This window comes from Sceloporus occidentalis, unplaced genomic scaffold (assembly GCF_023333645.1).
Source record: "Sceloporus occidentalis isolate IW3139 unplaced genomic scaffold, rSceOcc1.0.p SCAF_6, whole genome shotgun sequence".
NCBI lineage: Eukaryota > Metazoa > Chordata > Lepidosauria > Squamata > Phrynosomatidae > Sceloporus > Sceloporus occidentalis.
This window is the reverse complement of record NW_028316986.1, coordinates 95,213,116-95,229,472: the sequence shown is the minus strand read 5'-3', so window position 1 is coordinate 95,229,472 and position 16,357 is coordinate 95,213,116. Positions and strand designations below refer to the sequence as shown.

Sequence of the window (16,357 nt, the reverse complement as noted above, 5' to 3'; positions counted from 1 at the left end):
GGAAATAAGTAAAATGTTTCCTATTAATTCAAAAGTTGCTAGACAGAAGAAATTACCACGGGACATTGTCATTTATTTCACAAGGAAAAAACCAGGGATGAAATTATCCAACTGAATTACGACCAAAAGCTAGAAATTGATGGAGAAAAGTTAATTATATACAAGGACATTCCCTTAAGAATTCTAAAAAAAGATCTAAGTACAAACCACTTGTATCTTTGCTAAAAACAATGACATCATCTACAGGTGGGATAGACTGGAAGGCGTATCGTTCAAATATAAATCAGAGTCATTTAAGATAAACTCCATAATGAAAATGAAAGACTTTCTGAAAAAGTACAAAAGAGATTTAGAGAAAAGAGAAAATATCAACAAGAAAGAAGAAGAGGAAGGGAAATCTGCCCACAAATCTGACTCAGAAGAAGAAACAGAGGAAGAGGAAGAAGAACAGAATAAAGCTCATAGTGAGAATGAAGAAGAGGCAACAGGAGCTAGCAAAGAAAGACAAAAGAGAAAGTAAGGTAAGACATAAAGGTTATTTAATTTACAAGACAAAAATGCATAATTTAAAAATGATATCATGGAATGTAAGGGGAATGAATTCCCCACAAAAATGTAGAAAGGTATTTCACTATTTTAAAAAACAAAAAGCAGATGTTATATGCCTTCAAGAAACGCATATTAGAGAGAAAGATGTCAGACTTTTGGAAAATAAAAGACTAGGTAAAGAATTCATTTCGGCCAATGCAAGAAAGAAAAATGGCGTAGTGATGTATATAAATAAAAAAATTATTGTGAAAACCCTACTGGAGGATAAAGAAGGACGGTACATAGGTCTAGAAGCAACACTTCCTAATGGAAAATGTATGATTATAGGACTCTATGCACCACTGGACAAAAAAAGAACAGTTCTATAACAAATTAAACAAGGAACTATGTAAATTTAACTATGAAAAGATCATCATCCTGGGAGACTGGAATGGGGTAGTGGATCCAGGAATCGATAGGAAATCTCAGAAAAAGATCAAGAGAACACAAGGGAAACTACCCAAAACATTTGAAAACTTAATTGAAGAACAGACTCTCCATGATATCTGGAGATACAAGTACAAAAACTTTAAAGACTTTACATATTTCTCAGAGAGGCATATATCCCTCTCTAGAATTGATATGTTGTTTCCACTAGAATGATATGTAAAGATGTCTTGAGGATGAATTTTGAATCTAGGACTATATTGGATCACAGCCCTATTCTAATTGAGATTAGAACACAACAAGCAGATTACTCATGGAGACTTAATCAAATGTTACTCCAAAAAGAAGAGATTTTGGTAAGGGGGAGAGAAGCCCTAAAACTATTTTTTGAAGAAAACTTGAACGAGGACATTGAAGAGACAATGGTGTGGGAGGCCTCTAAAGCCTACATGAGAGGTTTCTTTATTCAGCAAAACTGCATTATTAAAAGAAAGAAAAGAGAGAAACTAATTTCATTGTATACTTTGCTACAACAAAAAGAAAAAGAGTTAAGTAGAAATCCATCAAACAAGATTACTGTCAAAGAAATCAAAACTCTTAAAAAGCAAATAGATCTGGAAGAAAATGAGGAAATACAAAATAAATTAAGATATATAAAGCAAGCATACTTTGAACAAGCTAATAAACCAGGTTGATGGCTTTCATACAGACTGAAAAAACAAAAAGAAAGAAACATAATATCAGAAATAAAGACGAGAGAAGAGGGGACAACTACCGACCCAAAGAAAATCAAAAGAGAATTCCAAGAATTCTACACTCTATTATATAGAGATAGTAATACTTTGAAAAAAGACCTCATAGAGTTCATCATAGAGAACTTAAGATAGTATCTTTCTTGATAGTTGGTCCTCAAAGCTTGTTGTTACAATAGATACATACTACTGAAGTTACAAACTGACATTGTTCAAGTTCCTTCACTGACTTCCTTCCCACAGAACAAGGTGGTTATGGGCCCCTTTGAACTAGCTCTTTGATTCACAAATAATATCATACACTCCTCTAATATCTCTGGACTTCCTTTGTCCTTTTCAACGCTTTCCTCCCTTACATGGCAATCTGAATCCCACAAAGGCTCTTATCTCTAACTGCACCTTTGGCAGATGATGACACACTCTTGCCTCATAACAAAAAAGTGTTAACAGTGAATCTTATTGTTTGGTTAATTGTATATCCCATATTTGTTCCAAGATGTTATTCAAAGCAGATTACAATAATTTTAAAATGATCAAGCTAAAATATTAATTTTGTTGTTGTTTTGTGCCTTCAAGTTTGTTCCCAACCAAGGCTGGTCTATCATGGGGTTTTCTGAGATGAGACTGTATGATTTGCTTAAGGTCATCCAGTGGGTTTCCATGGTCAAGCAAGGAATTGGACCCTGATCATCATAGTTGTGGCCCAACACTCAAACCATTGCACTGTGCCATCCACACACAGAGACTTGCACAAATCAACTCTATTGTAGGATCTTGGCCTATGTACTTAGTATTTTTCTGGACAGTTAGATTATTCTGTAGAGGCCTCTTAGATTTCTACATACCCTCCCTATTTTATTTTGACAAATGTGCCTCCTTAAAAAGCCTTTTTGCTGATGGTAATGGACCATAGACCTCCTGTATGTTTAAGAGTTACACAGAAGCATGAATTGGAGAATCTAGTGCTGTCTGTCATTTGAGGGTTAGAAAAACTACACCTACAGAGATTGTCTCTTCCCCCTAATGATTAACACTTCAGGAGTTCTGCCTCTTGGCTGCAGTTTCATTATCCTACTGAATAGCCAAAAGGAATGAGGTCAAGAAACAATGCAGAAATCCTATGTGGAAAACCCATGGCAACAGGAAGGCACCCCACAGTTAGTTAGAGGCTAATTAATGGAGAAGGAATTACAGTTTAAACCAAAATGGATGGTTGAAAGCAAATAACGAAAGACTAAAGAGACATAATGAGAATAGACTATTCATATATATGCATGCATTTTATGCCAATTTATATACAAACTAATTTTCAGAACAGAATAGTAATTTCCCTTACATTTGCTCCAGAACCATCATATTCATTCTTGCTATTAATAATAAAATACATCATCTCAAATGGAGAAATGTACCAAGTAGGTAACAATTTTTTTGGTTTTGGTAGGAAGACTGCAAAGATCAAAAGGTTTATTCCCCCTTCATTTTAAATATCTGATACAAGATAAAATCCTGGGTCAGAATTACAGGGCCCCTTTGTGAAAGCAGAAGACCTTTCCACTTACATATAAGGCCAAGCATGTTCCCACCTGCAGCTTCCAGAACACATCCCAGGCTGTTTTGAAGGTTATTATATGCCAACAGCCAGTTAAAACAATTATAAGAATAAATCACAATGCATGTTAAATGCAAAACATGCAAACAATAGGCACCTGTGTGTTAATTGCTTTATTTACTCCTATTTTATCCACAGATTTGTGTCTCTAAACATTGGAGGTGATCCTCATTTTTTGCACCCTGTTTTTAAACATTATTTTAAAACTAGAAATGAATTAAGATGAGACTATTCACATTGCAGTTGTTTTGTTTCCGCCAGACGGAAAAGCTTGGGAAGGAAATCAACTCTGTAGCACCGTCATGTGGTGAGAGACAGATAAGGAACTCCAGGCCAGATGAGATTTCCTATGATACCTTTTCTTGGATCTCCTTAGATCTTTTCAGAAAAGAAATGGAGAACAATGCAAATTTGTTTCTGCTGCAGAAGGGGAGAGAATTTAGTGTTTATTGATAATTTTGCATACCCAGCTACAGGTATAACTAGGGGCTTCACCAACATCAAAGCTATGAAAAGTTACTTTTTTGGATTACAGTTTCCAGAATGTTTCAGCCAGCATGCCACAGAAATAGGTACAGAAATGTTCATATTTGTATAAACTCCAGCAAATTACTCCTCAACATGAACAGTAATTAAGTAATTTATTAAATCAATTAATTTATTAAATTGTAAAAACTGATTCTAGGAAATCATTTTGTCTTTTGTCCAGTGTATGTTGTGCTGCTATTCCAAACTTTCACAGAACTGTAGTTCTTTCTCTTTATATTCTTAGGATTTGTCTTGAGCTTCAACTTTTTGGAGCAAAATATGATTTAAAATATCTTCTGTCTTCTTTTTCCTTACCTAATTTTCAAGTGGTCATGGTGATTATGGAAGAAGCACAGAAAAACAAACTTTTGAAAGTTACAAATGGAATAATTCAGAGTGATTGCTCACATGGAAGCAGTCAAATCAAGCTATCTCTCAGTTCTCCGGGAGCTTCTGTTATTTTCTGTACTAATTGTGCAAAGCACATTTCTGTTCCTCATAGAATCATAGAATAATAGAGCTGGAAAAGACCGCAAGGGCCATCCAGTCCAACCCCATTCTGTCAGGCAGGAAATCTCAATGAAAGCATTCCCGACAGATGGCCATCCAGCCTCTGCTTAAAGACCTCCAAAGAAGGAGACTCCACCACACTCTGAGAGAGTTTATTCCTCCTGGCTTCCTTCCCACAGAACATTCTCTTTTCCAAGCTAAACATCCCCAGCTCCCTAAGTCATTCCTCATAGGACATGGTTTCCAGACCCTTCACCATTTTAGTCACCCTCCTTTCTAGGGCTGCCATAATTGTCCACTTTTACCAGGGACAAAATGTAGGACAAATTCAAGACCAAACTGTAGGGCAACTGCAGGACAAAACTCAGCTCAAAATGTAGGACATTTAAGGTCCACCATTTTTCTTCAATGTCCTACATTTTGGGCTGAGTTTTGTCCTGCAGTTGTCCTACAGTTTGGTCTTGAATTTGTTCCACATTTTGTCCCTGGTAAAAGTGGACAATTATGGCAACCCTATCCTTTGCACACGCTCCAGTTTCTCAACATCCTTTTTGAATTGTGGTGCCTAGAACTGGACACAATATTCCAGGTGGGGCCTGACCAAAGCAGAATAGACTGAAAATATTACTTCTCTTGATCTAGACACTATACTTCTACTGATGCAGCCCAAAATGGCATTGGCCTTGTTGTGTGTGTGCTAATGTGGGCCTGTCACAAACAGTATGTTGCTGTGGGGAAAACAATATTTGCTGGGGGGGGGGGGGAAGAGAGAAACACATCACTGATTTATATATGCTATTTTATTGCTTTACTTTAGCCCTCCTTCTTACTGGAAGGTAAATTATTTGTTGTGCTGAACCTGCATTTCTAAGGTAGTAATGATGGGATAAAACACTTCCATAATTGGGTCTTTTGGATAAAGCTTAAGGGGAAAAACCAATAAAGAACTGGGTGGGGAAAAAGTATCTGATTTTCATAGAATGTACATGTCGCATTCTGATTGGTCTTTACTTGTTTAAAATCAGCTTCCACGCTTGGTGAGGTCCAGAAGCAACATAGTCCTGTCCAGCATGGGATCTATGCTATACCTTGTCCATTTCCTCCTAACTACGACTGTTTTCAGTCCAGTGCCTGCAGAAAGGCAAGTTGAGGAGCATGAAGGGGACAGAGATGCCTTTCCTCCACTATGGCAGTTTGCACCTGGAAGCTTGGAAGATTACTCCAAACAAGGCAACACCCTTGTCATCAATGCCTGGAACTACATAGAGAGAATGGGATTATACAAAATCTTGCTCAACTCCTCAGCTAAGTATTTTCTTAGTCTGGGACCAAATAATGTTGGCAATATTCTCTGGGGACTTCCCTTGCAGCATGGTTGGCAATATGAAACAGGTACAAACAATTTCTTACACTCTAAACCTTTAATGTTTCATGAGAAGTAAAATAGCGAGAAGGTATGAATCCAGAATGGAAGAGGATGCAATTTTCTCTCAATGAGTAGCCAATATTTTTTTAATTTTAATATAATAATAATAATAATAATAATAATAATAATAAATTTCATTTGTACTGCACTCTGTTGATGAATTGATGAATTGTTATTTTAGAAAACTAATAGGAATGTTGGTTAATTCAGTATTAGTGTTTTATTGATCATATTTTGCATTATTGTATCATTTTTATTGATGTAATCCCACCTTGATCCTTGGGAGAGGCGGGAAATATAAATAAACTTTGTTATTATTATCGTACCACTGGGACTCAGGGGTTTACATAATTTTTAAAAAATACACTTAAAACCTCTACAAAGAGAGTAGTAAAATATATAGAAAAGTTCTTGTTAAAATCTAGTTAAGCAATATGTTTGATTAAAATACTTTAAAACAAATCCATTAAAAGACAGGAGATAAAAGGAAGCAGAACATTTGTATTCTTTCATATAATGTGAGACCTTAGGGTGGTGTATAATAAAGTTAATTCAACCCAATTAAAAGAGTTTAAGCAAGTGAAAATAACTTAAATAAACCTAAAATATGTTAAATAATTTAAAAGGCTCAAACCAGCTATTTAGAGAAGTTTAAGATAAATTAAAACCATGCACACATTCAGATGTGGATAAAATCAATTCAGCCCCAAAGACCTTTACACAATCAAACATAATCAGTTCTGTATCTATTGAAAGAGGAATTCTCAAATGTCATCCTGAGGAATACATGTCCCCTACATCTCTCGGAACAGAAAATATTGATTTTTCACTCAATTAATAAACATTGTTTGTCAGCCAAGGTTCAGATAATTCTGACTGGCAAATCAGATTGGCTAGTATCAGCATATGAGAAACATTCAGCTGCTGGTGATATATGAGATGGACCTAGGCTAAATTTTGAGATATACCTGTCCTTTCTCTTTGCTAAGCACCAAGATCAACAACTTCATAAACAAATAAACTTCATAAACAAAGCAAAGCTCTGGGTCAAGTATAAAACTCATTTACCATTTATACAAATACATTGTCTGAAATACTCTGATATTTCCCCCCCCAGGCAGACTAGCAGATCCCTTGAATGCCACGACATGTGGCCATATGGATGGAGACAACATGTGCATATCCATCAACAGCTGGTGGGCTTGTAAGTGTTTCTGCTTCTTCATGAAATATTGTATGGCTTTGAAAGCAATTCAGCATTTGTTATCCATTAAGATTTACCCCAAACAAGGCACTTTGCTGTTACTAGACATAGCTGAGGAAATTCCTTACACCACATGCTCAATAGCAGCTGATATTCTTTTTTTTAATCTAGTTTTTCAATATGAATAAGATTTCAGGTAGTATTTCCTAATGAAATAAGAGTGACTGCAGCTGCTGTTGTGCCTCTCCTCCTCTTCCTCCACCTTCACAAGCACCATCAATACCAGCACCAGCCTACTTAGTAAAGCTTGAATAGCAGTTCTTCCTTTAGTTACAGGAACTGGATATAGAGAACAAATACCAGTAGCTTTCACAACCCTGGGATATATGTGATACAAGGGCAAGTTGTGGAGGAACTTGCTGAATCTCCTCTGTGAAGGTCATCTTTAATATTTTGCTATTGTCGCAAGACCACTGAACCAGGGCAACTCTCTCATGATCACATATTCTTGTAGCATCATTGACTCAGTTGGGCAATCAGTTCACAGACTATCAAAGCTGGGGAAAGTCAGGTTTTGGACCACAACTTCCAGAATTCCCCTCAAGGAATTCTGTGAGTTTTACTCCAAAAATTGCTTCTGAACTGTGGAAATAATGTAGTTTGACTCCATTTTCAGTGCTGTAGTTTCATCCTATGGAATCTTGGAACTTGTAGTTTTACAGGGTCTTTAGCCTTCTCTGCCAAAGAGTGGTGGTGCCTCACCCAAATACAAACCCCAGGATTCTGTAGGACAGAGCCATAGCAGTTAAAGTGGTATCACACTGCATTATTGTTACAGTGAAGATGCACCCTCCAGTAGGTTTCCATGGCTGAGTAGGGATTTGAAACCTGGTTTCCATGATCAAGGTCCAAGACTCAAATACTACACCAGGTTAGTTCTCTAGAGAAAAATAAGAACAAAATAAAGCATTAAAAGATTATCAAAGAGTTGTTGAGTGTGATTGATGAAAATTGCGTGTCTTGACATTACAGCTTTCATGGGAGCTGACAGTTACACAAAGCCATTATAGGATTATCTCCATAATAACAGAGGCACAGCTTGAGAATTAGAATAACATATGATCATCGATACTAAATTGTGATATGCATGCCATGTAGTCTTCATGTAGCATGAACATATTTTTATTCAATGTAATAGAAGAATTAGAAGAGCACCATATTTCTAAAACAAGAGATAAAAATGCCTGTATAAGCCATTAGTGACTATGACTAAATTTTAACAACTTTAACACATTTCACAAAATATAATAATCATAAAGCTGAACATGTACCACACTGTTCAGTTATGCTGAGACTGCTTAGATTTGTTCCCCTCTTTTAGGAGGTTGCATGAAGCGTTATCATTTTTAGTTCTCCCTATTGTTATTATCCAAAAAATGATCTATGGTATGAATATGGGCTCATGACAGTGAAGAGAAAGCCTATGGTTGCAGTCACTTAGCCACGAATATTTTGGATTAAGATAAACTGAACCAAGAGGGTTTTAGTTCTGCCAAAAGAAGGAGACTGTATATATGAGAACATCACTTTCAGAAGCAATTTTTCTATCTGTCAAGATGTCTTCTGCTAAACCAGGCTCACTACTGTTCACTACTCTAGGCATGAATTACTACCTATCAGTTATTCCCTTTCTGGGAGCTGTGGATAGTGGCTTCTTTGGAGAGCTGCCATATGAGGTAAAAATACTCCCACCAGATGGGCAGGAAGCTGATTTCTGTCACACCACTACTGAATGCAATGCCCAGGCCCCAGCACTCATGGCTGACTGGAGAAAGTTCTTCAAGGTAGTGTGGCTTGTTTAATATCCTGCCTTTCTTCCAAAATGGGATCCCAACGTGGGGTGCTGTTGTTGCTCTTGCTGCTCCTGCTGTTGTTTTTTAAATTCTAGAAGACTATTGTGAAAAATATATATTACTTCCAGTGTCAAAGGTAATATACAGTTGCCCCTTCTAACTCATGGATCTGGGATCTTTGTGCTCGAATATCTGCAGAGGGGCAACCTCTACTATTTCCAATGGCGCATCCCATTCAAGCCTATGAGGCTTGAATATGCATAAGCCTCCATTTTCACTGGGGAGGAGTGGCACAATAGATACCCTGAGAAAATGGAGGGCCAACTATACTTCTTAATACCATTTCCTTGGCAACATCAGCAGAAGCATGCCATGGAAAATGGCAGGTAGGTCCCACTGAAGTTGGTGTTTAATTTCCAAATGAATGTTAAAAAGGGGGGGGGGGGATAATTTCCAAGAGATTCTGAGAAAAGAAAAAGGGATCAAGCTCACCTATACCCATACCAAATGTAATCAATTTGAGGGGAGGGAAGTTGATTAGCCATAATAACAGATACATGTATTTCTACTTTTAGTATCTTTTATCCACTGCACCAAGCACTGAGTCATCTGCAACTCATTCCTTCTCACAAGATGAAGCACTAAAGTACATGTGGAAAGCTCATGTCCTCTCCATCGGTTTTGCACTTCCAAAGTTTCAAAATCGGTAAAGTAAAACTATCCAACGTACTAAAGGCTTTCAGCAGGTTTCCAACTGTTTGTATTCATGAGTCAGATATTGGTTTGAGAATCCATTCTTAACCAGCAGCAATTGATATACAGGGCTGCTGTTAGGCAGCAGATGCTGGAGGGGAGCAGTGGTGGCAGACTCCTGCCAATTCTTGACTTTCACACTAGATTTTTCTTGGTATCATATGCACATGTAAATTCCCTTATGCATGTGGCTGTATGACTGATTTGTTTTTTTGTTTTGGTTCTTTTAACCATTGCACAATGGCTAAAGTCCTGGTTGTATAAGCGGATATAACTATTGAACATGGAGCCAAGCATAACTATTTGTTACCATCTTTAATGCACCATTCAATTCACTGGAACTGCAACCATTGTTCATTCCCTATTACACAATGGAGCGATAAGCAGATGTACACCTAGTTATGTAACATCAACATCCAGAGAAAGGATGGCATAGTACAACCATCATTGATCAATGTGTGTGCAAATTTACATGTGATACAGGATTTCAGCTTCTGGCTATTCCATTTGTAGAGGACAGACATATGTGTACCTGTGTAGCTTTTCATGAACTTTTCCCCTTCCCCACTGCCATTCCCTTCTCCTTTTGTATCTTGTCTTTTTAGATTGTAAGCCTGAGGGCAGGGAAATGTCTAATTAATAATTTGTAAGCCGCTCTGATAGCCTTGGCTGAAATAGCTGATGATCAGTGGTCCCTTGGTATCTGCTGAGGTTTGGTTCCATGATCCTCTGTGTGGATACCAACATTTGTGGATGCTCAAGTCCCATTACATACAATGGTGTTGTAAAATGGTGTCTCTTATATAAAATGGCAAAATCAAGGCTTGCTTTTGGTTTTTGTTTTGTTTTTTACAAAAAAAAAAGTTTTCAAGCTGTGGAATTTGAACCAGGGAATGCAGAATCTGTAGATATGGAGGGCCAATTGCATTACAATAATTATAAAAATACAAATACAACACATTCCAGTTAAAACACCTTTTGAAATGGGGAATTAATACTCAAAGGGCTGAATAAGCAGAATGGTCTGTGTCTGAGCCAAGGAAGTTAAAGCGATCTCAGACTGGATTATTTCTGCAGTGTGTTTTGGACCGTGGTCTTTTTGATAGCTGGAACTCCAGCTGTGTACAGTTTCATAGATCACAATCAGCATTTTGAATTGTGCCTGGAAATGAACCAGTAGCCAGTGAAGCTGTTTCAACAGGGGAATTATATGTTCCAGTTAGTATTGTGGACCTTCTTTAGTTTCCAAACAATTTTCAAAGGTACCCCCACATAGAGTATAATTCAAACAGGATATAAAGAAGGAAAAGAAGCTTGATTATGCACAGTAATTTTTGCTTTGTTAGACCTTTTCTATTTAATTCTTTTGCTTGCATTTTGCATTGGGGGGGAAACAGATGTGTCCACTTAGGAAATTGTGTTGGCCTTTAGAGTGATGCTAGTGCTATTTGGAGACACAGCACACCTTTGGCTGGAATGGAATTCCGGGTCCCTATTGATAGCGCTACAGGTTGAAATTAGAAATTGATCCCTTAATATTAAATTGCTGTATCTCAAAGAAGCCTTTTAGCTGAGACTAGCAAAGAAAAAAAATTCTATTGCCTAACTAGGAGGAAGTAGATACCAATTAAAAAATGCCATTATGCTGGTCCTGTGAAAAACAGGAATTTCTGTATTTTGCATGGAATGTTTAGATGTTTAGATAGGGTTCTTTACTAGGAGATTGTTGTCTATTTGACTGATGACATGACATGTGTCCTCATTTCCTTTTCCTTTTTTAGTGACATATACTGTATAATGGATGAAAGTAGACATTCTGGTTGGATTCCAATGTAGTCATTAGCACTATACTCTGTGGGTGTATAAAGGCCAAAAAATCTGCAATTTATTTACTAGGACTGATCTGAGTAATAAACTCTCCACCCTAGTCATTTTTTGATTTGAAAATCAAAACAAACTTTGTTCCTTTTTTAATCCTCTGAAATCAGTTATTTCACTAGACAAGAGGGCATAATTGCCTTTTTCTAGGCTGTAACACTATCAGCTGGGGCACACAGACATTTGTTTGATGAATTGCTTCCCTATATCACTAGGAAAACCATATTTCACACATATGCCAGTCCTGACATCACATAAGTTTCATGGGGGGACCTGGAGTTTGCAAACTACTCCTACTGGGTCTGCACCAGGACTAAATCCAAACTTTTAATTAACAGGATATAACAGGCTTCCTGGAGTTCAAAGTATTGCCCAAGAGTGATGTAGTTACCAGTCAGATGGGATTAGAAATCCCTCTGTGAATCAATTGCCCACAATTCTATTAGGTCAGAAAGCATTTCTCCTGTTGGCAGTAGAAGGAATATTGAGTGAATTGAAACCTGACCTCATGTTCTCCCCACATTTCAGATTACTTTATCTCAGTGATCCTGAAAGCAGCTTTGGGAAGGATTGGGCACTTGCAGTTGACTTCATTGCAGCCACACATTTTCGTACAAATCAGAACACAACAAACCACTTCCAGACTGGACTACCACCTCGAATACTTTTGGAAGGAGACAAAGCACCTTTCATTGCAGACTTCACACCTGTGCAGAACAGAGTGCTGTTTTTTCTTGGAGCTCTTCGGGGAGCCAATGAGAAAATTGGTAGGAGTGTTAGGCAAGCAAATAGTCCATATTTAATCATTTGTATTAATTTACAGGTATGGCATTAATATATAGACTGTTCACTTTTTATTTTTATTTTTTTAAAAACACCTTTTAAATCCCTATGGTTTTCTGTTTAAGAAGAAGAAACAAACAATACTCAAAGCCTAACTAAATTCTACTCCATTCATGCACCTGCAAAATTTTAACTTTAAAGTATAAGTGGGTGAGGGTGGAGCTTCACTTACTTATTTTATTAAAAAATATATTCTGTTCTATATCTGAGGATCTCTGAGTGGCATACAATAAAAACATTTAAAAGCATTTAACACTTAAAATGGGACAGTTGTAAAGCAGTTCAGACAATTTAAAAGCTGTCATGTACAAACTTAGACAAAAATCAATCAGAATTCAAAAGCTTTAGTCAATTGCTTAGTTAATTTATCTATCTATAGCCTGCCTTTCTGCCACTATGTTTTCTCTTGGTACCAAAAAGACAATAGTGTGGGCTCCAATCTGACCTCTGAGTAGTGGTGGTGGGGGGGAGTATTCCTTAAGTGGGCTACCACACCAGAGAAGGCCCTTTCCCATATTATTGTCCCCACTGGGAGGCATAGGAGATTATTGCACAGGAAATCCACGCTGGGATATACATGGGTTGTAACCATCTGGAATGGAGCTTATTGCACAGCCATGAGCTTGGGCAGTAGGCAGCCCATATCCAATATGGAGATGTGTCCACTTAGGGAATTTGTGTTAGCCATTTTGGATTTTCTCATTCATGAAAAGCTGCCAGAGCAGCCTGGGTTGGAGACGGGCTGGCTACTGCCAGGCAATGTAATAAGATCTGTTCCAGATGGTTACAACCCGCATCAATCCTGGTGCAGATTTCCTCTGCATTCATCTCCATAGAGAAGGGTCACCCCAGCAACATCTGAGCTCATGCAGGTATATATGTAAATGCTTAGTAATGTAGAAGGCAGTAGGAAAAGATGAAGCCTGCATTCCAGATGGCTAGACTCCATCAAGGAAATGATGATTCTGAGTTTCCAAGTCCTGAGCAGGGCTGTTGATAAGAGGGGCCTGGTCCAGACGGACCAAATGTGCCGTGCTGGTGGAGTACTAGGGTTAAGGGACCGCGCAGCAACCATACGGTGTGGCGCCGTAACAGTGGCGACGCCCCATGTATATGGTCGCTGCCATTGTGATGTGATGGACGCATAGCATCTGCATGTCATGTCGCGCCAGTTATGTCACAAGTGCACCATTGGTGCACTCGGGCGTAACTGGCACGGCACAAAAAGAACCCGCTTTTCGCAGGTTCTTTTTCTCTGCAGGGAGGCCACACGGTTTGGCAGCTACAGCTTCCCTGCAGGGGGAAAAAGGTACTGGCAGGCCTCCCTTTTTCGGAGGTCTGTACCGGGCCAGAGTTACCTCTCATTCGTAGAGTTGTCATATGTCAAAGCTGACTTGATAGCAGTTAGCAAGTCCTTGAAGTATCAAGGTCCCAAGTTGTTTAAGGCTTTGAATGTCATTATCCACACCTTTAACTCTCTGAACCCCCCACCATAGCCCTGACCCAGATTGGGGTCCTTGAGCTTACTATTGGCATGAATCCCCCCCCCCATTAGAACCACATGACAGCATCTAGATTACAATGGGCAAAATGAAACACCACAATGACATCTTCCTTTGGGACCTAAGGGTGTGCCTCAGAAGGTCCTAGAGAATGATGGTGTCATGTGTCTGGTGATAAGGACAGAGGCAAATACTTCTTTGATGTTTGTCTACTCTCCACCAGCTATTAAATAGCTCTGGAGGGAGGTCCCAGAACAAAGGTGAGTCCTGCAAGAGGGGTGAGGGGAGAAATAGTATAGCTTTGCCTGGGTGGAACTTTACACTACATCTCCCCATCCAGGATTTTGTTCATTGTTTGACACAGCTGTTTCACACACTCAGATGAAAAATAGATTTAAAATGTTGAAATAACTAACTAAATAAATGCTTTCTTTTCTTTTTTCTCTTTTAATCAGGGAGAATTTTGTTACCATTATGGAGAATGGCCATGTCTACAGAAGAAGGAAGAACAATTGGCCGCAGCATCCTTGAAGGTTTGGTTTAGCACAGGAGCAGGAAAAGTATGGGCTGTGGGCCATTAGTGGTTCCAGCAAAACCTGTCTGGTTTACTCCCTGGTTAAATCAAGGACTTTCTTTGGAAGAAAAGGATACAAAATGTGGCAAAATTGTTTTATTGCAAACAACAACAACAAACAAACAAACAAACAAACAACCATAGAGTATTCCTTTATTTGGCTAGGGAGTAAACCAGCAGAAGTCTGACTTACTTTGTTTTTAAATAAAGGCCTCTCCTGGGCCTCAAACAGCTGTGGGAGGGGAGAAGTGTTAAAAAGTGGTGAAATTGTTCCCCCCCCCCCCCTCACCTCTTAGGCAGTATGTGGGGAGTATTTTATTTTACACAAATGAAAAAAGGAGGAGAACATGTCAGGTGTGTGTGGAACTCCAAGATCTTGGAGAAAGCCAAGGAACCTCCCCAAATCTTGTCACTTGCCCGTTTTGGAGTATTTTTGCAATCCTTTGTTTTGGAGTATTTTTGCAATCCTTTGTATAATTAATGAGATTTACTTTTGAGCAGATATGAATATGATTGAACTATAAAATACTTGCAACCACACAAAAAGAAAAAAGAAATCTGTTTATTTGGCTTTGTAGACAACAAATAAAGATGAATTATATAAAACTGGACTTGGTTGATTTTGTTCATAGATGTAGAAATACATAATTTCACCCTTTGGTTCATATTTCATGGCTTTCTTGGGATCAGTTACCCAGGAATTTAACTTGAGATGCAACAGTATTTGAATTTCTGAGCTATTTCTGAGATAGTTCAGTATGGTTCAGTCATTTTATTTATCTATTTATTTTCACTTTTAAATATATCCTTACAGTTATTCATCATAGGCTTATATCAAGGTCCAAGATCCTGCATCAACACGCTGGCCACAAATTTCTGTATCCCCCCAACACAATGGAAGGGACCACTTCTGCTGCTTCCTAGTGGGGTGATAGAGAGGGAGCAAGGAGGCAATTCAGATGAGAAAGAAGCAGCTGGTCTCAGCTCAAGAGGGAAGGCATGAGGGTGGAGCACATCTCTTTTTCCCATCAGAGCAGAGACCAGCCATAACTTGCATAGGAAAGCAGAAGCAACCACTGCCATCCCTCTTTCAGCTTAGATACCTAGAAGGGTAGAGGGATATTTTTTACAAGGCACAAAAGACTTCAGAATATCTTATCCACAAGAGATATAAACTCATAACATGCAGGTTTTCTGTTTTTGATGGCTTCCATCTATTATGTCTTATCCTTATCCTTTAATTTTCCTTGACAGAAGTAAAGTAATTAAAACAGGTTGGAATGAAGGCTAGATGAAATCCCTGTCTATGATTTGCTATCTCCTGTCAATATCTCTTTCTTTTGACAATACCAAAAGGAATCCTTTAATTACCATTAGTTGCCACTGATTATAACTTACCTTTTATTATAATATACCTGAAATGTTTACTTTTCATTTATTATTACCTTCACAGGAACAGGCCACAAGCTTCAGGGCCAAAGTGGACATTTACTTAAGATGTTGCATGCAGCTACAAATCTTCTTGTAGCAGTAATCTTAATTAATTACAGGTTTAGAGAACATGGTTTTTACTGGGAATTCAGTACATGGAGTGGAAAGGAATGAAATTTCTACATACCTCTTCCTCATTCCTGATGATGGTCAGGAGTCAGAGCAGAAATGAGATGTTTTCCCCCTGAGATATATAGCCACAGAATGTATGAAAACATTTTTGTTCCAGTCAACAGGGAGGAATTACAACCAGGCCTTCTTACTAGTCTTCTAGCACTCCTCAGGGTCAGTGCAGCAAAGGAATAGCCCAATAGTACTGAGATCATGCTTAGAAGTCAGCTCATTGTGCAGTAATAATGAACTACACTTCAGTGATAGAGTTGTACACTTGGTGATAGAGATGTAGAGTTGGATATACTGGACATATGTTTTTGAGCAGAGTCCCAACCTGATTTAATT

At 38.2% G+C, this 16,357-nt stretch overlaps 1 protein-coding gene across 1 annotated transcript; it reads left to right on the top strand.

The window, feature by feature from the left end:
• Window positions 1-310: 310 nt before the first annotated feature.
• On the top strand, window positions 311-14,377 carry CUNH6orf58 (chromosome unknown C6orf58 homolog). The gene is made up of 8 exons (XM_089529484.1): window positions 311-516; window positions 1,187-1,331; window positions 5,400-5,766; window positions 6,918-7,004; window positions 8,664-8,848; window positions 9,433-9,563; window positions 12,017-12,255; window positions 14,289-14,377. The coding sequence occupies exons 1-8, from the start codon at window positions 311-313 to the stop codon at window positions 14,375-14,377; spliced, it is 1,449 nt and encodes a 482-aa protein (XP_089385610.1).
• The last annotated feature ends 1,980 nt before the right edge of the window (window positions 14,378-16,357 follow it).